The sequence below is a fragment of the Solanum pennellii genome, chromosome 1 (genome assembly GCF_001406875.1).
Source record: "Solanum pennellii chromosome 1, SPENNV200".
NCBI lineage: Eukaryota > Viridiplantae > Streptophyta > Magnoliopsida > Solanales > Solanaceae > Solanum > Solanum pennellii.
In genome coordinates, this window is record NC_028637.1 from 107816638 (window position 1) to 107837980 (window position 21343).

Consider the following 21343-nt stretch of genomic DNA (forward strand, 5'->3'; position numbering starts at 1 on the left):
GCTAATAATTCAAATATTTGTGTTTAAACTTTAGAACACGTGAAAGAGATATTATAAATAGGGACTATTTTTAATTGTGAGAGTTTCGAAATAGATAGTTGTTGCTAAAAATAGATTGTAAGATAATGTTGAGGCTTGCACAGGTGCTCAGTGTCGACTACTTGTTTCAGAATGCCTAAATATTCCATATTATGAAGAACCTATAAATTATCCTTTATTGAATTTGTAAAAATAGTAAAATTTGTAAAAAATAGTAAAATTTAATTACACTACTATAATAAATGGACTTGAATTTAATATAGACTATTCAATATTTAAAAAAAAAATCACATTTTGCAAAATTGCTGCAGTAGCAGTGATTTTGTTTTTTCCGATGGAGTAAATCGCTGTTGTTCCAGCGATTTTACCGTTTTGATTAATATAAAATTTTATATATCATTTTATAATTTTTGTTAATGTTTTATACCTTTAGGCTCCAAACTCGAATGAGGTGCATATCAGGCTTAGCAAGACAATCAAACATATTATATTTGTTTCACGAATGACTTACGATATATATAATTCACAGTAAAATTCTACAGTGACTAAATCTATCATCAAAGATCTATAATGATAAATAACATATCTGAGGTTAGTTTAACTTTGTATATTACATGAGAAACAATCTTTAATTGTAATAAAAAAAATGATATTGTTTGCGATCTATAAATCGATAACTAGAAGAAAAACTAGCCTTTATATTCAACTACAAATAAACAAATGAGATGATTTGTTAAGCGCCTAATTCAATGGTTATGATACTCAGAGAACACATCAAAGACACCATTGAAATTCAGCTTTATACTTATTTTTATTTAAATGTATCATACTAATATAATTTACGAGGTCATAAATCACCTGAATGTATAGTTAGATTAAAATATTTTCTTTAAAATTACTTTCTATGAAAGATTGTAAAAATATTTTTTTTATCTAAGTCAACTTCTAAATTTAAGAAATTAGTGCATATTTTTCCCTTTGCTTTGGTCTGATATTTAATAAAAGAAAAAATAATAATAATATTTATATGTTATAACTATAATTTGTATAATTGTACTCCATAACAAATTTTATGTTTGCTATTGAATTTTTTATTTGAATAATTTGCTAGAAACTTTCAATTTTATAAAAATTATTTAATTTTATATAAATTCATTTATATATTGTAATTTGTATAATAATGCACACACATATATATATATATATATATATATTTTCTCTTGCTTTACACGTTCACAAACGTATTTTATATCAAAATGTATAAAATAACTAATTATATATTAAATCAGATGACAAAAAAATAATATTTTCACTTAAAATCACAATTAAAATAAATTATGTCTATAACATTAAATTTGAATTACTATTTTTTTCTATTTTATACAACTTAAAAAGGGATAGTGAGTTCAGTCTGTCCATCTCATCATATTCTCTCCCTTCAAAATGAATGTAATCCCCACTGTATAAGTTTCTATTTTCTACTTTTTTTCTCTCTGAAAAAACAAAGGCTTTTTTGCTGCATCTCCTGCAGTAAACCAACTGTTCTTTCTTTCATCTTCCCTTCACTATCAGTGTGTATTAAATAAAAAAAAAATTTCTTCTGTTCATATCTCTTTTTCTCTCTCTTCTTTTGCCATATAAAACAAAAAACAACCAAACATATCTTTTTGTTTCAAGTTCGCTTCAACTTTTATCAATTGTACTTCCATGGCTGCTGTTTTTAGGAGTTTGTTGAACCCGAATGCACCCGAATATATCCCTATTTCCACTCCACCACCGCTTCCTCCTCATCGTACCGTCGATTCACTGCCGCAGGAGAGTGTCCGATCACGCCTTGGTCCGAATATTCCTCCTAGGTTGAGAAACGATTATTTCGCTAGAAGAGGAGGAGGAAGAGGTTTTTCTCGATCGAGTAACGAAAACAGAGGTGTGTTTGGAAGAGGAAATACTGAGGGACGTTTAGTTTGGCGGAGAAAAGTGGTAAATCATGACCAGAGACCAAGTGTTTGTTATAATGAGCTGAAGAAACACGATGTGATACCTATAAGTTGGACTCGTAAGAACAACAATACAACTATCATGATCAAGAATATCCCATATCACTACAAGTAATTTTTGCCTCTTTTACTTTTTCCTTATTTGGAAGTTGATTAAAACAAAATTTAATGGTCCGACTGATCTCTAGTTCCATATCATTAATTCAATAACACTGTCGTTTAGTAATTTGATGGCCAATTAATTTGACTTTTCCTTTACAGCCGTGAAATGTTGATGCAATTTCTGGACGAGCACTGCTACCTGGAGAATCAAAAGACTAGAGATTCAAATGGAGAAAATATTCATGTCTTTGCTTATGATTTCTTGTATTTGCCTATGGATTTCAAGTAAATAGTTATTTTTCTTGTGTTCATTTGCAATTCAAAAGTAGCAACTTCAGTACTATTAATTAGCTTTCTCTTTTGTTTTTAAATTTGTAGAAAGAAGAGGAGCAAAGGCTATGCATTCGTGAATTTCACCGATCAGAGAAGTGTGTGGAATTTCTTTTATGCTTTCAATGACAAACTAAACGTGTTTCCGGGATCTACAAGGAGTGTTAAGATCGTCACTGCAAAGATCCAGGCGAGTGAATAATGTTTAAATTTTTTTTATTTTTGTTTATGATTTTTGATGTGAAATTTGAACAGGGAAAAGAAGCTTTGGTGAACCGATTCAAGCAAACAAGATTTGAGTGTGAATCAGAAGGATTTCTGCCAGTTTGGTTTAGTCCAGCAAGAGATGGTTCTGGGGAATCGGTGCAAATGATTCCTGTGGGGCAATTCAAAGTCACTAGAAACCCTAACTAGTAGGGTTTATTATAGCTTAGCTTTATATGGAGTAAAAAGAAATCGAGGGGTGGAATACTGACACCTGAAAAATCTCCCTGATGATCCGATCGATCGACAGAGTAGCAGGTGATGGGGTCCACCCTTTGTTGTTGTTGTTGATCGAGTTAGCCATTAGCAGGACTATTAATGACATTAAAGTTACTCTTGCCATTTTTATTGAGTTGTAGTATTGTTTTAGATTTCTAGTCCATTTAGAAATTAGTTAAATTTATTCTTTTTGTTTTATTACCTTGAGTAGTATGAAATCAGCTTTTTCAATAATAAAATGAACATGTTTTAATTTATTTTAATTAATAAAATTAATTTAATCACTTAATTTTTCTATGTTTATCAAATTATATTTTCAAAAGGTTAAAAAATCTTAATGAAAAAATCAAGAGGAATAGTGTTACTTATATGTTGACTATGTTTATCAAATTATATTTTCAAAGGAATAAAAAATTTTAATGAAAAAATCAAGAGGAATAGTGTTACTTATATGTTGAGTTTGTGAAATGATTAATATTAAAGAATATTTATTTTTAATAAAAATGATCTGTAATATGAAACTAAGCGAGTAATTACAATCTTGTTTGGACCTACTAACATTAGGTGCTTTTTAAAGTTAAAATAGTTCTCCTATTTAAACAATTTTATAGTAGTTATTTAGGTAGAGTAAGAAAAATGCTAATAACCGTTTATTTTTTATCTTTTTTTTTTTAAAAAAAAGAATAAGTCAAAAGCTATAAGTAGTATATGATTTAAAAGGGTTTGATATACCTTTTAATTTTGATACTCTCTCCGTTTTTAAAAGGTTGACTTAGTTTGACTTGTAACAGAGTTTATGAAAAGAAAGAACACTTTTTAATCTTGTGATTTTAAATTAAAGTTATGTCAAATGTACCAAAATGTTCTTTAATTTGTGATTTTAAACATGTCACGTGTAAAGTTAAAGTTAAAGTTAAAGTGTTACCAAAATAGGAAAGGGGTCATTCATTTTGAAACAGACTAAAAAGGAAATAAAATCATTCTTTTTTAAACAGAGGGTGTATTTAGAATTGATATATATCTCGCCATATATCCCTATGTTGTATAAATAGCATATACCTTTCTCTAACAAAAGCGAAAAATTAATCTTCATTTAATTTTTAATCAGTTTTTGAAAAAAATATAATCCATATGGGAGAAAGACATTCTCATACCCATATACCACTTTGTGGAAATCTCGAATAGAAAAAATATCTTTTGGATGACTATTTCCTAGCTAGGCTCAGACACACTTTCCTAAGCTTCTCCTAAGTGACATAAAATACTCTTTAAGTCGATTCAAAAGCAGTAATATATGAGATTGAATCGGTTGGAAGGGGTATATGGATTATACCCCACACATACTGTTACTCTCTCCGTTTCACAAATACTGATCTGATTTGACTTGACTTAGAGTTTAAGTAAATAAAAAAGACTTTTGAATATTGTGGTCCTAAATTTAAGTTATATTAAATGTACAAAATCATCCTTTAGTCTTGTGGCATTAAACATGTCATGTGGAAAGTTAAAGTTAAAATGTTACAAAAAATAGAAAGAGGTAATTGTTTTTTAAACTGACTAAGAAGTAAAGGAAGTCATTCTTTTTGAAACGAAGAAAGTTTTTTTTTTGACCTTTTGTTTAACGACTAATTTAAAGTTACTATTTTGATTATCAAATTTATTTATATTGCACTAGTTTTGTAAATCGTTTTATAGATCCCCCATTTTTTTACATAAACAAATATTAAAGGGAAACTTACATAAATATACTATAAGAAAAAAGTATTTACCATATATAGCAATAACATTTTTATTCATTTGACCACTTTTCATTAAATACAAGTTTAATACATATTACAAAGAACAATTTATTATTCACACATAATACAATTCTAATGATGGATAATACATTTATCACATATTTTAATTCACTTATAATATAGTTTGTCATATTTTACCAAACAAACATAATATATTTAAAAAAAAGATTATAATTCATATATATATATTACTTTTAATACACATTATAGATTTAACATAATATCACTACAAATAATAATGAATAAATAATATTGCTAAAATAAGTAATTATTTATTACAATATTAAATTACAATTTAGCCGCAAATCCATTTCTTTATCGAATTGGAAACGTGTAAAAAAAATAAATTTAAATTTAAATTTCATCTTTACTTAAAAATGTGCATCCAACCATATTGTATTATTATATTATATTTTAAATATCAGTTTACATTTTTATATTAAAATATTTTATAAAAAATATAACATTATAAATGATTTAAAGAAAGAAGAGAATGAGTTCATAATAATAATCACGAAACACCTTTACATATACCTTTAATATCGGCACAGAGTAAAAGTACAGAAAACCGTCTATTTCTTTCCTTTTTTATTTTTCGCTCATACTTATATTTAAAGCTAATTAATCTAAATTTATGCCTGCGTAAAATTTCACTAGAGTAAAAGCATTTTCTATCATAATAAAATTTTCATAATTTGAGTCGAAGTCAAAAGGGAAATAATCAAATTTGGTGGCAACTGTTTCTTTCTTTCCATTTCTTCCTTCACTATATATTCCTCTCGTTTTTCTCCTATAAAAGAAACAGTTAACTAACATTTTTTTTTAATCAAAATCAGTTCCAGCTTTATCAATTGTACTTCCATGGCTGAGAGTTCGTTGAACCCCGATGCACCTGAATTCATCCCTAATCCCCCTCTGGCGCCACTGCCACGGCCACCGCCACCGCCAGGGCCACGACCACCGCCACCGCCAGGGCCACGGCTACGGCCACCACTTCGTCCTATGTATATGCTGCTTCCAGTGCATGAATTTCTGCCGGTGATGCTTCCAACACATCAATTTCTGCCGGTGATACTTTCAACGCATCCATATCCGCCGGCGCTTCAACCGCATCCATATCCTATCGTCGATTCACCGCCGCAGGAGAAAGTGCGACGACGTCGCCACCGTATGAATACTATTGCTACTAGAGTAAGAGGGATGGAGATACGGATAATTTTGGACGTAACTACCGTCATGATCAAGAATATCCCATTTCACTACAAGTAATTTATAATTTCATATTACTTTTTCCTTATATTTGAAATTGATTAAAGCAAAATTTAAATAGTACATTCCATATCATTATCTAATTAATTTAATTTTTCTTTTACAGCCGTGGATCGATGATGGAATTTCTAGACTATTTCTGCTTACAGGAGAATATAAAAGCGAGAGATTCAAATAGAGAAAATATTCATGTCTTCGCTTATGATTACTTGTATTTGCCTCTGCATTTCAAGTAATAATCCCGTGTAATTTTTTATTTTTTTTAGTTGATGTGTATATATATATAGCAACTTCATTACTATATATTTTCATTTGCAGAAAGAATAGGATCAGAGGCTATGCACTTGTGAATTTCACCGATGAAAGAACTCTGTGGAAATTTTTTTTGGCTTTTAGTGACGGAGCGACAGCGTTTCCAAATTCTGCAAGGAGCGTTAAGCTTTCCACTGCGTATATCCAGGTGCGTAAATCTCAAATTTAAAATAAAAACGAGAAATTGTTTGTGATTTTTGATGTGGAATTTCAACCAATTAACAGGGAGAAAAAGATTTAAGGAGACGATACCAGTATGCAAGATTTAAGCAAGAAGCAATAGGGTTTAATCCTCCAAGAGATGGTTCTCATATCATTGCAAGTTGAAGTCACTCCAGATAAGCAAGCTTTGAGGGAAAATTTGAAGTCACTCTCATATAATCCGATCGGAGATGGAATCCACCCTTTGTTGTTGCATTTTTCGTTAACGAAATCCACCATTAACAGGGGCTGTTACTCCTCTGATTTGCTAGGAGACATTTCATTTGTTCTTTTATTCCTCTGTTTTCACATCACATGGATTATATGTCTACTAGTTTTCACTTTGAATTTTAGTTGCTATTTTAGCATGAATTTGATAAAGTGATGATCAAAATTAATATTTTTGACAACGGAGATACTAAAGTTCAAAGCAAAAATGACAAAATATTTCTAACTAAAGGGAAAAAGGGCATGATATATCCGTTAATTTTGTCATTTGAAATGAGCTGATATACCCTCGTTATAAAAGTGACTCATATATATGTCATTATCGTTATACAAACGGTTCACATATACCCCTGTCGTTATGAAATGACTCACATATACCTTTCGTTTAACGAAAGTTAAAAAATTAGTTTTAAATTTATAATTAATATTTCTATTTTTTTAAAAAAAAATTATTTAGGGTATATATGATTCTTCTAACAAAGTTTAAGATATATTTTAATTTTTTTCATATATAAATTATTTTTTGGCTTCTTTTATTATAATTATTTGAGTTTCTTATTCTTATTTTATTTTTTTCTTTTATTCCTTAGTTTAAAGAAAAAAAATTAAACTATTCTTTTTGTGTGTATTGTAATTTAATTTCGTATTCGAAGAAAAAATTTGGTCATCTACAATAAGTTTTACAAGAATATTAGTGAAACATAAAAATATGTTTGACGAGGATTAAATTTACTCATATAAGATTATATTTTTAGAAAAAAATAATAAAAATTTAGATTTTTTTTTTCATTTCGGTTAGAGGAAAAAAATAAGTAGACAGAGTTGCTTATTTTTGTTGAGCAAAGTAATTAAAAGAGGATAAGAGTAACTAACTATTAAACAATTACTGAAAATCAGTTTAAGTTAGGTTTGTTACTCTATAGTTGGTTAAATTAGTTATAAACTGAATAGCTTATAAGCGATGTTATTAGAAACCAATACAATAATTAACTAAGATATTATCTCAAGAATCAAGATATAGAATACTTCCTTATCTTTTTTCTCTTCTTCTTCATCATCACTAACATTTGTGTTTAACCAATAAATTGTTGAATTATTAAGACGGGGATAATCAGTCGGCATGCCTGTTTGATAATACTTTTTATATTTAATTATCTTTTTTTATAACTTTTTGATTTCTATTAAATTTAAAATTTGCGTAAATATTATTATAAATTATGATAATTGACAATTTAAAATATTTTTTTAAAGAACACATAAATAATTTAATGCTTATAAAATTTATTGATTCATAAAATTAATGTATTTGTATCACATAAACGGGATAAAATAAATAATGTGTATTATTTAATCTGAAACTACATAAAGTACGATAAATCTCAATAATTAACAACATTTGTTTGACTTTTGAAACTCTATCAAAAATTACGATAAAAAAAGTAACATATGTTGTTTAAAAATGACGTAAAAAATATTATACATTACAATTAGTAATAATTAAAAATATTTAAAAATTATATTAAAATTTAACTCTCTATTCTATCTATATCACATTAAAGAACAAAAAAAAAAATATCGTGTCTAAACTTAAAGGCACCATGGACTTATTTGCACCCCATTGTACGAGATAATTTGCTGCGCAATTTAAATTCTTGATACATTTTAAATAAATTTTATACTAATTTTCTAATTTCTGTTCATTGTATTTATTTTGTAATACACATGATGGAATTGCACAATATCCCGATCATAAAAGGACCAATAACAAAAAATAATATACAATGAAAAGTTGATTATTTTTGTTGAGCGAAGTAATTAAAAAAGGCTAAAACTAACTAACTATGTAATTAAATTAGTTAAGTTTGTTACTCTATAGTTAGTTAAAACAGTTACATGATCAATGTAATTAGGAAATCAATACAATAATTAACTAAGATATTATTATTATCTAAAGAATCAAGATGTAGAATACCCCTTTTATCTTTTTACTCTTCTTCTTCATCATTAGTAACATTCAGATTTACTAAATTCTTGAATTATTTATATTCTATAATTTCATTATTTGTGAATTAATAGTTAAATTTTAAACTCAACGATAAATAAACAAAATAAAGTGGATAGTGAAGCTCTTAATTCGATAATGGTAATAGTCATAAATAACTTTATTATTTCACTTTAGTATTTAATAACTCAAAAGTATAATTGACACGGTATAATTTTTATCATTTCAAATTCATATATTACGATAAAACTTCATTTTCAATTCTCAATTTCTCTCTATTTTTTTTCCTATAAAAGAAACAGTTAACCCAATACTTTTTTTTCAAAATCAATACAAGCTTTATCAATTGTACTTCCATGGCTGATTTTCCTGAGAATTGGTTGAACCCGCATCCAATGCATCAATATTTGTCTGTTCCCACTGTGCCACCGCCACCACCACTGCATCCTCCTACGTATATGAACTGCACGCTTCCTATGGCACGTGAGCAATATCAGACGGTGATGACTACAAGGCGTCAATTTCAGCCGGCGCTTCCACCGCATCAATATCCGCCGGCGCTTCAACCACTTCCTCCTCCCGTCAATTCACTGCCGCGGGAGAATGTGCTCCAACGTTGGAATGTTCCTCCTATAAGACGTCAAACGCTGCCGGCGGTGCAGCCTCCATATCCGCCGGCGCTTCAACCGCGTCCTCCTCCTCCTCCTACCGTCAATTATGATAAAACTACTATCCTGATCAGGAATATTCCGTTTAGCTACAAGTAATTTATAATTTTTTGCTTCTTTAAATGTTCCTATTACCTTTTGCCTTATTTGGAAGATTTAATAGTTTCATATCATTATCTAATTTAATGTAATTTTTCCTTCTACAGCCATCAACGGATGATACAATTTCTAGACTATTTCTGCTTACAGGAAAATGTGAATGCAGAAAATACCCATTTATTCGCTTATGATTACTTGTATTTGCCTTACGATAACAGGTGAGTAATAATTATAGGTTGTTAATTCCTTCAGTACTATTAGCTTTTCTTTTATTTTTTTTTCCATTTTGCAGAAACAATAAGATCATAGGCTATGCAATTGTGAATTTCACCGATACAAGAAGTCTGCGGAAATTTATTTGGTCTTTCTGTGACGGAGGAAAAGTGTTTCCAGGTTCTAGAAGGCACGTTGTTTTTGCCATTGCGTATGTCCAGGTGCGAGAAATGTTAAAATAAAAGAAGAAATTGTTAATTAAGTTTGTGATTTTTGATGTGGAATTTTTACTGATTATTAACAGGGAAAAAATGCTTTAGTGAATACCTACCGATATGCGCCAGAAGCAATATGTTTTAATCCTCCAAGAAATGGTTATTAACAAGTTTTCATTTCTCAGATCAGGTGATGAAATCCACCCTTTGTTGTAATTTTCGTTTACGAAATATGAACAAGTTTGAGTATAGCCATTAACAGGGGCTCTTACTCCTCTGATAATATGCTATGAGACATGTGATTTGTGCTTTAACTACTCTGTTTTCATATCACAGAGATAATATGTCTACTAGTTTTCACTTTGAATCTTATATGTTTAGATCAATTTAATTTGTAATTTTTTGTATTAATATAATAAAGTCTATCAAAATTAATATATTTGACCAGTGAAATACTAAAGTTTAATCCAAAAATATTTTTTTTAAACAAAAAAAATGTTCGAGTTACTTTTTAACTTTCGACAAACTAGGGTTTAGAACATTGTATAAGTTTCAAGTCATGACTAATTATTGTAGCTTCAATTTCCACAAAAAGAGACTTTAGAAAATTATCTTGATATTAATTTTTCACGTATTAAACTTCAGAGTATATATGAGGGTTTGTGTTTATAAACACAAAATACAATCTAAAAAATTAATTATATGTTTAAAAACTTCAATTTTATCTCACGTGGTCAAATAGAGTGATCGAGATCAAGATTAAGATTAAATTTAAAAACAGAAGTAAATATTTTTCAATTTATTTGGGTTTAATTCAAATCTTACGAGATGGAAAAACACTCGAATACTATTTTATTTCTTCATTATTGTTATTTGAACTTGAAATCGTACTCTAAAATGAATGAAATTCGGCAATCTTCTCACATTTTTTCCTTTTTAGAGGAAAAGAAATCGACTAAGTTTATTTATATGATTGATATATATAAAATTTAAAGAGTTAATCAAACGTTAATATTAATTTTAAATAATTTAAATTGTTAATTGTTGACTACGGCAATTTTTTATGTCTTTTAAAATTTTAAATTACTAATTATTTATGGTATGATTTGTAATACCATTTACGCAATTTTTAAATAATAAAGGTTATTTTTTATTTCTCAATTTATGAAGTATTAATAAAATTTAAATTCAATTATTTTTTTTAATTTTGAAATATTTTTAATTGTTAATTACTATAATTTATAGAATTTTTCAAGTATAAAATATTAAATACAATAACATTAAAATACAGTAATATTAAATCATAAAATATCCAAAAAATATCAAAATTATCTCTCGGTGGACAGGCATGCATGTTGACCTCTTGCATGTATCACATATCGTATTCCCTCTTATAGTATAGTAAGTATATATATAGTATAAGTAATACATTTCAAAATCAAATTGCTCATAAATTAGCTTGACAAAATAAATTCTTAAATTAAAAGCTATACTAATAACATAAAAAAATATTTACACTTAATTATAAGATGATCACATTTCTGCTATTTTATATTGCTGTAGTTTTTTTATTTTTTTTTTCATACAGCAATATCGTGTTTCGACCCTTTTTTCCTAATTCTTTTTTACCAAAGATTGATACGTTGTGACGTAAAAATAATAAAGAATTCTCGTGGATATTTTTAGTTTTGAAAAAAGACACTCTTTATATTGAATTGTTCTTTTATTGAGTTTATAGAAAAGAACTTTTCAAAATAACGTAATCACACATACAATAAATGAACTTCAAAGACTTAATTCTGCAGCATAATTTAAATTAATTTTAATCTTTTGTTAAACTTTCTATCCAATGTTAATAGTGCATTATTTTTTTTCTGCCATACTAAGCAAACGAATCGATCATATGTATTTGTTTAGGGATATACATGATAAAGTTGCACAATATCCAAATCGATTTATAATAAGAAATAAACATACAGCGGAGATCAGTTAGTTATGTTAGTTACCGATTAACAGAGGCAAACTGAAACTAACTACGTGATCAATTAGTTATGTTAGTAACCGATTAACGGTATAATTTGTTAAACTAGTTACAACTAAAAAACACATAAGCAGTGTAATAATAAACTGATGGGTGTACATCGGCTGGTTCGATTTGATTCTGTGCATTATATGTTTGATTTATTAGTTTTTAGTTTTTAAATATGCTAACTCGATAATAAATTAATAAGATATTTTTTATCGATTTTTTGTTTTATCTGTTTTTGATAATTATCAATCCGATTTTTGGTTTAACCAATAATAAAATATCTGTCAAATATTATATAACTTCTTACTTATCTAAATATAGTATTAAGGCTATAATTACATGTCACCGCCAATACATAGTATGAGATTTTTTATATTAATCAAATTACAACCTTTACAAATTTGCAAATGCTACAATCTACAATTACAATCTCATACTATTAGTTATAGTATCTAGTTTTATATAGTTATAGTATCTAGTTATATATGAAATTATTAATATTTAATTAGTAGGGAGAATAAATAGTAAATTATTACCGTCTTATTGAGTTATCGATTTACTTTATAACTCGATACCGAACAAATAAACCAATAACTTTTCTTATAAACTCATTGAAAACCCAATAACTCAATAACAATAATCTAATATTACTTTTTCGATTTAATTTATCGGACGGTGTGGATATATATGTATAACACATCTGGATGTACTAACTTGTTGAATTCACTATGTTCTAACATTTTGTTACTTTGTAAATTAATAATTTAATAAATAATTTGAATTTTAAACTCAACGATAAACGAACAAAATGAGGTGAGTACGTAGTAGAACTTCTAAATTTAGATTCATATAGTAACTGTTTAGTTGTAACTGTTTCTTTCGTTACATAATTTCTTCCTTCGCCATCTATTCAATCCTCAATTTCTCTCTTCCTTTAATTTTTTTCCTATAAAAGAAACAGTTAACCTAACACTTTTTTTCAAAATCACTACCAGCTTCATCAATGGCTGATGCTCCTGAGAATTCGTTGAACCCACATGCACCTGAATATATCCCTACTACCACTCCGCCTCCGCCGCCACCACCGCCTCATCCTACACATTTGCTTCTTCGACGACGGGGCCAATCTCTGCCGGTGATGCTTCCAACGCATGCAGCTTTGCCTGCACTTCCGCCGCCTCTTCCGCCGCTTCTTCCTCTTCCGCGGCCTCTTCGGCCGCTTCTTCCTCTTCCGCCGCTTCTTCCTCTTCCTACCGTCTATTCTTGGCGAACTACTGTCATGATGAAGAATATCCCATCTCACTTCAAGTAATTTTTAGTTTAATATTACGTTTTCCTTATTTGGAAGTTGATTAAAATATCATTATCGATCTAATTAATTTAATTTTTCTTTTACAGCCGTAAAAAGTTGATTAAATTTCTAGACAATTACTGCTCACTGGAGAACGAAAAAGCGAGAGATTTAAATGAAGAAAATCCTCATGTCTTCGCTTATGATTTCTTGTATTTGCCTACGAATTTCAAGTAATAATTAATCTTGTGTAATTATTTTTCTTGTGTTTTTGATTTGCAGTGTAATTAATCTCTTTTATTTTTTGCATTTTGCAGAGCAACGACCAACCCAGGCTATGGATTTGTGAATTTCACCGATCACAGAACTCTGCCAAAATTTTTTAAGCATTTTAATGAGAGAGCAATAACGTATCCAAATTCTGCAAGGAACGTTCGGATGGACATTGCGAATATCCAGGTGCGTGAATGTTCAATGCAAAGAAGAAATTGTTAATTTAGTTTTTTGATTTTTGATTGTGGAATTATTAACAGGGAAGAATTGCTTTAGTGAACCGATACGAGAATGTAAGTTTTGTGAGTAAATCTGAAGAGTGTCTTCCAGTTGTGTTTAATCCTGCAAGAAATGGTTCTGGGGAAACAGTGCAAGTGATTACTGTGGGCAAATTTCAAGCCATTCCAGATATTCCCATCGATTGATTTTAGTAATTGAATAGCAGGCTGTTGTATTTTTCCTTTACCAAATAAACAAGTTGATCGAAGTGCAAGTGCTATAAGACATTTCATTTGTTCTTTTACTCCTCTGTTTTCATATCACATGGATAATATGTCTACTACGTCTTTTCACTTTGAATGTTAGTCGTTAAAAAAAATTTCATTTGTAATTTTAGAATGAATATAATAATGTGATGATCAAAATTAATAAATTTGACAAGTGAGATACTAAAGTTTAATGCAAAAATAACATTTTTAAAAAAAAAAGACTAAAACAATGTTCGAGTAACTTTTTAAGTTCAAAGAATTTAAGCTTTTGACTTTCGACCAATCAGACTCTAGAACATTATCTAACTTTCTACAAATGAGACTTGAGAAATTATCCTGAAGCTGAACTTTTATGGCTTAAACTTCAAAAAATATATGAGGGCTTCCGTTTTTGAACATAAAATACAATTAATTTAAATTGTTTGTTCATATAAAACTTTAATTTTATCACATAATTTTATCTCATATCTTCGAATAGAATAATCGAAGATCAACATCCAAATTAAATTTAAAACAAAAGTAGATGTTTTTCAATTTACTTGTGTTCAATTCAAATCTTATTAGATGGAAAAACACTCTAATAATATTTTATTTTTCATTATTGTGATTTGAACTTGAAATCTTACTTCAAAATATATATACATATCAAATTCCAATTACTTATGAATTATCATGACAAATAAAATTTTAAATTAAAACTATACTAACAAAAATTTCATTATTGTGATTTGAACCTTTTAACTCTAGGTTTTTTCTAACAAAATAAATGAACTTCAATGAATCAGGACTTATCTACCCCTTATGTCCGAGATGTTGTGCAGCACAATTTAATTATTTGAAACAATATTTTATTAAAATATAAACTATTTTTAAATTTCTATTAATATATATTATAGTATACTATTTTTTTCCGCCATACTTGGGCCAAACCAATATATCATACGTATTAGTTTTGCGATATACATAATGAAATGATGTATCCAAATCAATGATAAAAGGCTTATAATAAGAAACAATATACAGTTTAGTGATCAATTAGTTAAGTTAGTTACTGTATAACTATAACGGTATAATTTATTAAACTAGTTAGTTACAAATAAAAAGATTTTGAACTGTTCCTTTTGGTGGTAACTGTTTCTTCCTTCACACTTCTTCCTTCACTATATATTCAATTCTCAATTCTCTCTGTTTGCAACAAATTTTAAACATATGAAAAATAAATAAACCATACAAATAAAATATAAAGAAACATAATTTTATTGATTGAGATAGAGGGTACAATTCTGTTGATCCCTTGATTCTACTCTCCTAGGATTTATCCATGATTCGAGGGCCGTTAGTGGCGTATTTCTCGAACTAGGATGATTTAGATTTGACCTCTCCATATGAATAATCCATCAATTTGTGGAGTATTCGAGATCTTGATCTCTTTATGGATTTTTCGAGATGCCTTTTAAGGGAATTTAGTACCCTTTATATAGGCATAAACTAGGGTTTAGGGTTGAGTAGCATCCAAGAATCCTAATCAGAATTGAACACAATTTGTAGAGTCCCAACTCGAATTGAACGCATCTTCTAGAGTTCCACAAAATTTCAATGTCTACAAATGCCCCCTGCTTCAAGGCTTGACGGAGTGTAGACTTGTTGAAACTCAAAGACGAGGCTTGAAGTACTCATGCTTCCACCTTTGCAACTTCAGATTTTCAGATTTGATTTAGGAGAGAAGAGATGAAGGGCAGATTTGGTCCCACTGGGCGTGCCAATTTGTTTGCAACAAATTTTAAACATATGGAAAATAAATAAACCATACAAATAAAATATGAAGAAACATAATTTTATTGATTAAGATAGCGTGTACAATTCTGTTGATCCCTTGATTCTACTCTCTTAGAATTCTACTCTCCTAGGATTTATCCATGATTCGAGGGCCGTTAGTGGCGTATTTCTCGAACTAGGATGATTTAGATTTGACCTGTCCATATGAATAATCCACATATTCGAGATCTTGATCTCTTTATGGATTTTTCGAGATGCCTTTTAAGGGAATTTAGTACCCTTTATATAGGCATAAACTAGGGTTTAGGATTAAGTAGCATCCAAGAATCCTAATCTGAATTGAACACAATTTGTAGAGTCCTAACTCGAATTGAACGCATCTTCTAGAGTTCCACAAAATTTCAATGTGTACACTCTCTCTTTAATTTTTTCATACAGAAGAAACACTTTATGTCAAAATCACTAGCAGCTTTATCAATTGTATACTTCCATGGCTGGTGCTCGTTATAGTTCGTTGAACCCACATGCACCTGAGTATATCCCTATTACCCCTCTGCCACCGCCTCTTCCTACCATCGATCCACCGCCGCAGCAGAATGTTCATCCTAAACTAAAAGGGCACGAAACTACTGTCAAGTTGGAGAATGTCCCACTTCACTACAAGTAATTTTTAATTTTTTGCTTCTTCATGTTACATTTTTCGATTCTCTAGTTCCATATCATTAATTTGATTTTTCCTTTACAGCCGTAAAAAGTTGATGGATTTTCTAGACTCTTACTGCTTACTGGAGAATCAAAAGGCTAGAGATTCAAATAAAGAAAACCCTCATGTCTTCGCTTTTGACTTTGTGTATTTGCCTATGAATTTCAAGTAATAATTAATCTTGTGTAATTACTTTTTCTTGAGTTTTATTTGCAGTGTACTATTATTAACTTAAATCTTTTATTTTTGCATTTGCAGATGGACGGGCATAGAAGGCTATGGATTTGTGAATTTCACCGATCACAGAACTCTGTTAAAGTTTTTTAGGGATTTTAGTGAGAGAGCGAAAACGTATCCAGATTCTGAAATAAACGTTCAGATGTCCATTGCGGAGATGCAGGTGAGTGAATGTCTTTAAATTTTAAAATATTTAATTACAAATGTCTGTGATTTTTGATGTGAAATTATTAACAGGGAAAAAATGCTTTAGTGGAACGATTCAAGTCTGAAAGATTTCTGTTTGAATCAGACGAGTTTCATCCAGTTTCGTTTAATCCTCCAAGAAATGGTTCTAGGGCATCAGTGAAAGTGAATTCTGTGGGGATATTCCAACTTCGAATTAATCCCACAGATTAAGCTTGATTTGAATAGCAGGTGATGATTAACCAAGTTTTGAGTATCTGTGTTGTATAAGCTAGCTTTGCAGGGGAGAAGTAATTGAATAGAAATCTCTCAGATCTATTGAATAGTATTTTTCGCTTACCAAATAAACAAGTTTGAGTATAGCCATTAATTAGCAGGAGTTGCTGCATTTGATTTGGTTCCTCTGCTTGCATTACATATTTTATTAGTTTTCAGTTTGGATTTTATGTATTTCATTAATTCGATTTTTAATTTTGACCTGAATATGATAAAGTGATGATCAAATTTAATATATTTGACAAGTGAGATACTAAAGTTTAATGAAAAAATGACAAAATATTTTTAACTAAAACAATGTCAGAGTCACTTTTTAAGTTCAAAGAATTGGAGTTTTTGACATTCGGCAAATTGTTGTGGCTTCAGCTTCCGCAAATGAGACTTCAGAACATTATCCTGAAGTTGAACTATTACTTCTTAAATTTCAGATTCTCTACCCCTAAATTAGCCTAATTAGATTCAATTTATATATGAGGTTTTGTTTTTATGAACAGGAATATAGCTTTTTAAACTAAAATTGTATAGGTAAATAAAATTTCAATTTCATCCTATATGACTTTATATAATTGACGATATTTCACATGGCTAAACAAGCCTTAAATAAATCAATTTAGTTATGCGAGGAACACGAAAGTGTGCTTGAGATCGGCATTCAAATTAAATTTAAAATAGGAGCCAACATTTTTCAATTTATTTGGGTCCAATTTTATTATTGAAATGGAAAATACTATTTTACTAAAAAAGAAATCCAAAATGTATGGAATTCGTCCATCTTTCTCACATTTTTTCCTTTTGAAAGGGAATGAAATCGACAATGTTATCAAAATAAAATTATTTATGAATTACGATAATAAATAACTATTTTAATTATGATTGTATTAATAATATTAAAAAATATTTAAGCTCGTAAGATGAACACATTTCTCTTACTATATTTTATATTGCAGCAACTCTTTTCTACGACAATATACAACTTTTTTCTCTCTAGTTTTATTCTAACCGGATCTTTTTTAATTATGAAAAAAAAAATCTCTTTATATTGAATTGTCTTTTTTTAAGTTTATAATTAAAAAAAGTAAAATATAATAAAAGATCTCACGCGAATGATAAATGAAATTAAAAGAAATACGTCATATTTGAACCCCTATGTGAGAGATATTCTGCAGCTTAATTAAATCCTTGACACAACATTTTTTAAAAAAATTCTGTTAAATATTAATAGTAAAGTATTTTTCTTCTGACATACTTGGCAAAACAATCGACCATATGTAATTGTTTTGTGATATAGATGATGAAGATGCACAATGCCCAAATTAATCATTTAGGATCTATAATGAGAAATAATACTCACACAAGTAGAGCTGTCAATGTGGGCTTGCCCACCCTATTTGGACTAACTCATACAGGCTTCGACATTTTACGGGTCAGGTCGGGCTAGTCCATTTTGGGTGTGAGCCAGAAAACAGTCATCCCAACCCACAAGTACGTGGGCTACATGCTTACCGATCAGCCTACTTTAAAAAGTTATACTCCCTCCGTTTCAAAAATAATGTCTCTATTTCCTTTTAGTTTGTTTAAAAAAGAATGACCGTTTCCTTTTTTGGCAACACTTTAACTTTAAACCTTCCACGTGACATGTTTAAAACCACAAGATTAAAGGGCATTTTGTTACATTTGACATAACTTTAATTTAGAACCACAAGATTATAAAATCTTCTTTCTTTTCTTAAACTCCGTTCGAAGTCAAACTAGGCCATTCTTTTTGAAACGGAGGGAGTATTATTTTTAGAATTATTAAATTAAATCATAATTTAAAATATTATCATAAATATCGATAACATAATACTAGATGAGGTTAATGTTACTATTTTTTAATCAAATCTACAAATAAATTATCTTTATAATATTTTAAAGTTTTTTTTCAAGTAAAAGTATAAATATCTAAATAAAAATATTAACCTAATTGTTTTGAGTTTGGACTTTGGACTCTCTTTAATTTTAAATTTTATTATTAAATTATATTTTTTAATTAATTTTTATTGACTCACGGGCCGGCTCTACCGATATTTATGAAGCCCGACAAATCAGCATGCTTATTCAGGCCGGGCTAAAAACCCCTTTTCTCAAATTGGACTCCAAAAATCGTAGCTCAACTCTATTAAATCTCGGATTAGGCCAGCCCGGCCCAACAGGCCTAACGCTCTACACCGGAGATCAGTTACATTGTGTATAATGAATCAGAATTAGCCTCTATTGAATTAAAAATTGAAATATTTGCTTAAGAATGAGTAACGTCCATTTCATCATAACCATTCCTTTTCAAAATAAATATAATCAGCTTGAAAAAGGGTCATATTTTCCCTTGTACTCTTAGAAAAGGGTTATATTTACCCTTTGTTATACTTTTTGGTTATATTTTCCCCTACCACCCAACTTTGGGTTTATATTTACCCTTTGGGTTGTTAAGTTCCACATCACTCCCTATTATTATCCTACATGGCTCCTATTTGAATATAATTTTCTCTAATTTTATTTACACCTCACCCCGAATAATTGAAAGTAACCAAGTAAAAAAAAAAATTCCAATTTTGTTTAAACACTTGGACGGCCAAATTCATCCCAGCCATGCCAAAAGCTTCCCAAATCCCTCATCCCTTTCCATTTCCCACAAAATTTTTCTCTTAAAAAAAATAAAATAATATGTATAAGATCCCAAAAATAAAATGGCTATAAGAAATTTATCATCACTCCAATTAAATTTGTAAGAGTGGTGCATGACAATCTCTAAATCTCATAACAGCTCTTTCTGCAAAAAAAAAATAAAATGGAAGAAATTGTATGAAAAGGGAGAAATAATTGGAAGCCATGGGCATTGGCGATGTAGGCAATATTTTTCATATCATAAATATGATAGATTTATTTTTTCCCACGACTCACACCAAAAGCTTCCCAAAAATGTTCATCTCTTTTCCAATTTCTCAAGTTTTTGATGAATAAATAGTAAACGGCGGTAGGTAGGTATGGAGATCAATTGTTTAGTGACGTCGTTTATATGATACAAAAAAGATGGTGAGTCGCAGCTGGGTTATTGAGAAGCTGCAGATTGTGTTTAAATATCTTGGATTGCCAAATTCTTGGAAATAATGGGAAAATAATTTTTCACTTTATTTCTTTCAACTCTTTGGAGATGAGGTATAATAATTAAATTAGAAAGTATTATATCCATGTAGGAGACACATAGGATTAAAAAAAAGGGTAATGTGGAACTTAACACCCGAAGGGTAAATATAAATCCAAAGTTGGATGATAAGGGCAAATATAATCAAAAAGTATATCAAAGGGTAAATATAGCCCTTTTCTAAGAGTACAAAGGCAAATATGACCCTTTTCAGCTAATGCTAAAACATATGAAGAAATAAAATACTGTTCCCTTCGTCACTATTCATCTGACATATTTCGAATTTAAAAATTCATACAAGTTTATTTTTAATAACTAACATTTCATATATTTTAATATAATTATTATGACTAATAATACATTATACATTGTATACAAATATATAAATTTTGTTTAGAAAAACAATAAAAATTTAATGTGCAATTTCTAATAAATTTAAATCGATTTGAATCTAAAAAAAAACTAAATAAGTAGTACTTCTTGTTTTCCATTAAAGTATCCTACTTTTCTCGGAAAATAAATTTCTTTTGGCGCCTTAAAAATTTCTCTCTCATATGAAAGAAATAACTGACTTCTTTTCAAATCACTACCAACTTTATCTATTGTACCTTCATGGCTGCTGTTCAGGGGAGTTCGTTGAACCCGCATGCACCCGAATATTGTTGGGCTTTGTGGAGGCTTGTGAGCCGGCCCGACCCATTACTGAAACCCTAGGTTAACCATTTGGCTTTCCTATAAATATGATCCTTGTATTTGTAATTCTAGAGTAGCACAAGTGAAATAAAATCCTCCTGTTACAGTCGTGGAGTAGGGAAACCGAACCACGTTAAATTCTTGTGTGTCCCGTTTGTGTTCTGTTTCTCTTTTCTCTAGATTATTTGTGTGTGTTGTGTGTTTAATTCCCAACAATTGGTATCAGAGCGAGGTTTCAACAACATTGTAACACAAA

General features: G+C 29.3%; 5 protein-coding genes and 1 non-coding gene across 6 annotated transcripts; 5 read left to right on the forward strand and 1 right to left on the reverse strand.

The window, feature by feature from the left end:
• Window positions 1–1721: 1721 nt before the first annotated feature.
• LOC107026353 (protein terminal ear1 homolog) lies at window positions 1722–3091 on the forward strand. Its single transcript, XM_015227300.2, has 4 exons — window positions 1722–2147; window positions 2298–2423; window positions 2517–2658; window positions 2724–3091. The coding sequence occupies exons 1-4, from the start codon at window positions 1747–1749 to the stop codon at window positions 2880–2882; spliced, it is 828 nt and encodes a 275-aa protein (XP_015082786.1). The 5' UTR covers window positions 1722–1746; the 3' UTR covers window positions 2883–3091.
• Window positions 3092–5597: 2506 nt separating this feature from the next.
• LOC114075638 (protein terminal ear1 homolog) lies at window positions 5598–6846 on the forward strand. Its single transcript, XM_027914087.1, has 4 exons — window positions 5598–6015; window positions 6126–6251; window positions 6338–6479; window positions 6557–6846. Exons 1-4 carry the CDS (start codon window positions 5612–5614, stop codon window positions 6656–6658), a joined length of 774 nt encoding a protein of 257 aa, XP_027769888.1. The 5' UTR covers window positions 5598–5611; the 3' UTR covers window positions 6659–6846.
• Window positions 6847–9108: 2262 nt separating this feature from the next.
• Window positions 9109–10239, forward strand: LOC114075640 (protein MEI2-like 6). Its single transcript, XM_027914089.1, has 4 exons — window positions 9109–9525; window positions 9637–9747; window positions 9822–9963; window positions 10047–10239. The coding sequence occupies exons 1-4, from the start codon at window positions 9119–9121 to the stop codon at window positions 10122–10124; spliced, it is 738 nt and encodes a 245-aa protein (XP_027769890.1). The 5' UTR covers window positions 9109–9118; the 3' UTR covers window positions 10125–10239.
• A 2750-nt stretch (window positions 10240–12989) lies between these two features.
• LOC114075639 (protein terminal ear1-like) lies at window positions 12990–14035 on the forward strand. Its single transcript, XM_027914088.1, has 4 exons — window positions 12990–13294; window positions 13385–13510; window positions 13595–13736; window positions 13811–14035. The coding sequence occupies exons 1-4, from the start codon at window positions 12990–12992 to the stop codon at window positions 13973–13975; spliced, it is 738 nt and encodes a 245-aa protein (XP_027769889.1). The 3' UTR covers window positions 13976–14035.
• Window positions 14036–16304: 2269 nt separating this feature from the next.
• On the forward strand, window positions 16305–17340 carry LOC107026364 (protein terminal ear1 homolog). The gene is made up of 4 exons (XM_015227312.2): window positions 16305–16477; window positions 16560–16685; window positions 16776–16917; window positions 16992–17340. The coding sequence occupies exons 1-4, from the start codon at window positions 16305–16307 to the stop codon at window positions 17151–17153; spliced, it is 603 nt and encodes a 200-aa protein (XP_015082798.1). The 3' UTR covers window positions 17154–17340.
• A 2584-nt stretch (window positions 17341–19924) lies between these two features.
• Window positions 19925–20019, reverse strand: LOC114075787. The gene has a single exon (XR_003576175.1). It is a non-coding gene; the product is annotated as a small nucleolar RNA Z221/R21b (small nucleolar RNA).
• Between the last annotated feature and the right edge of the window lie 1324 nt (window positions 20020–21343).

Coding starts and splice junctions, on each gene's coding strand:
- LOC107026353 (XM_015227300.2), top strand. CDS start 1,747: ATGGCTGCTGTTTTTAGGAGTTTGTTGAACCCGAATGCACCCGAATAT. Junction 2,148..2,297: donor AATATCCCATATCACTACAA/GTAATTTTTGCC, acceptor TTTCCTTTACAG/CCGTGAAATGTTGATGCAAT. Junction 2,659..2,723: donor TCGTCACTGCAAAGATCCAG/GCGAGTGAATAA, acceptor AAATTTGAACAG/GGAAAAGAAGCTTTGGTGAA.
- LOC114075638 (XM_027914087.1), top strand. CDS start 5,612: ATGGCTGAGAGTTCGTTGAACCCCGATGCACCTGAATTCATCCCTAAT. Junction 6,016..6,125: donor AATATCCCATTTCACTACAA/GTAATTTATAAT, acceptor TTTCTTTTACAG/CCGTGGATCGATGATGGAAT. Junction 6,480..6,556: donor TTTCCACTGCGTATATCCAG/GTGCGTAAATCT, acceptor ACCAATTAACAG/GGAGAAAAAGATTTAAGGAG.
- LOC114075640 (XM_027914089.1), top strand. CDS start 9,119: ATGGCTGATTTTCCTGAGAATTGGTTGAACCCGCATCCAATGCATCAA. Junction 9,526..9,636: donor AATATTCCGTTTAGCTACAA/GTAATTTATAAT, acceptor TTCCTTCTACAG/CCATCAACGGATGATACAAT. Junction 9,964..10,046: donor TTGCCATTGCGTATGTCCAG/GTGCGAGAAATG, acceptor GATTATTAACAG/GGAAAAAATGCTTTAGTGAA.
- LOC114075639 (XM_027914088.1), top strand. CDS start 12,990: ATGGCTGATGCTCCTGAGAATTCGTTGAACCCACATGCACCTGAATAT. Junction 13,511..13,594: donor TATTTGCCTACGAATTTCAA/GTAATAATTAAT, acceptor TGCATTTTGCAG/AGCAACGACCAACCCAGGCT. Junction 13,737..13,810: donor TGGACATTGCGAATATCCAG/GTGCGTGAATGT, acceptor AATTATTAACAG/GGAAGAATTGCTTTAGTGAA.
- LOC107026364 (XM_015227312.2), top strand. CDS start 16,305: ATGGCTGGTGCTCGTTATAGTTCGTTGAACCCACATGCACCTGAGTAT. Junction 16,478..16,559: donor AATGTCCCACTTCACTACAA/GTAATTTTTAAT, acceptor TTTCCTTTACAG/CCGTAAAAAGTTGATGGATT. Junction 16,918..16,991: donor TGTCCATTGCGGAGATGCAG/GTGAGTGAATGT, acceptor AATTATTAACAG/GGAAAAAATGCTTTAGTGGA.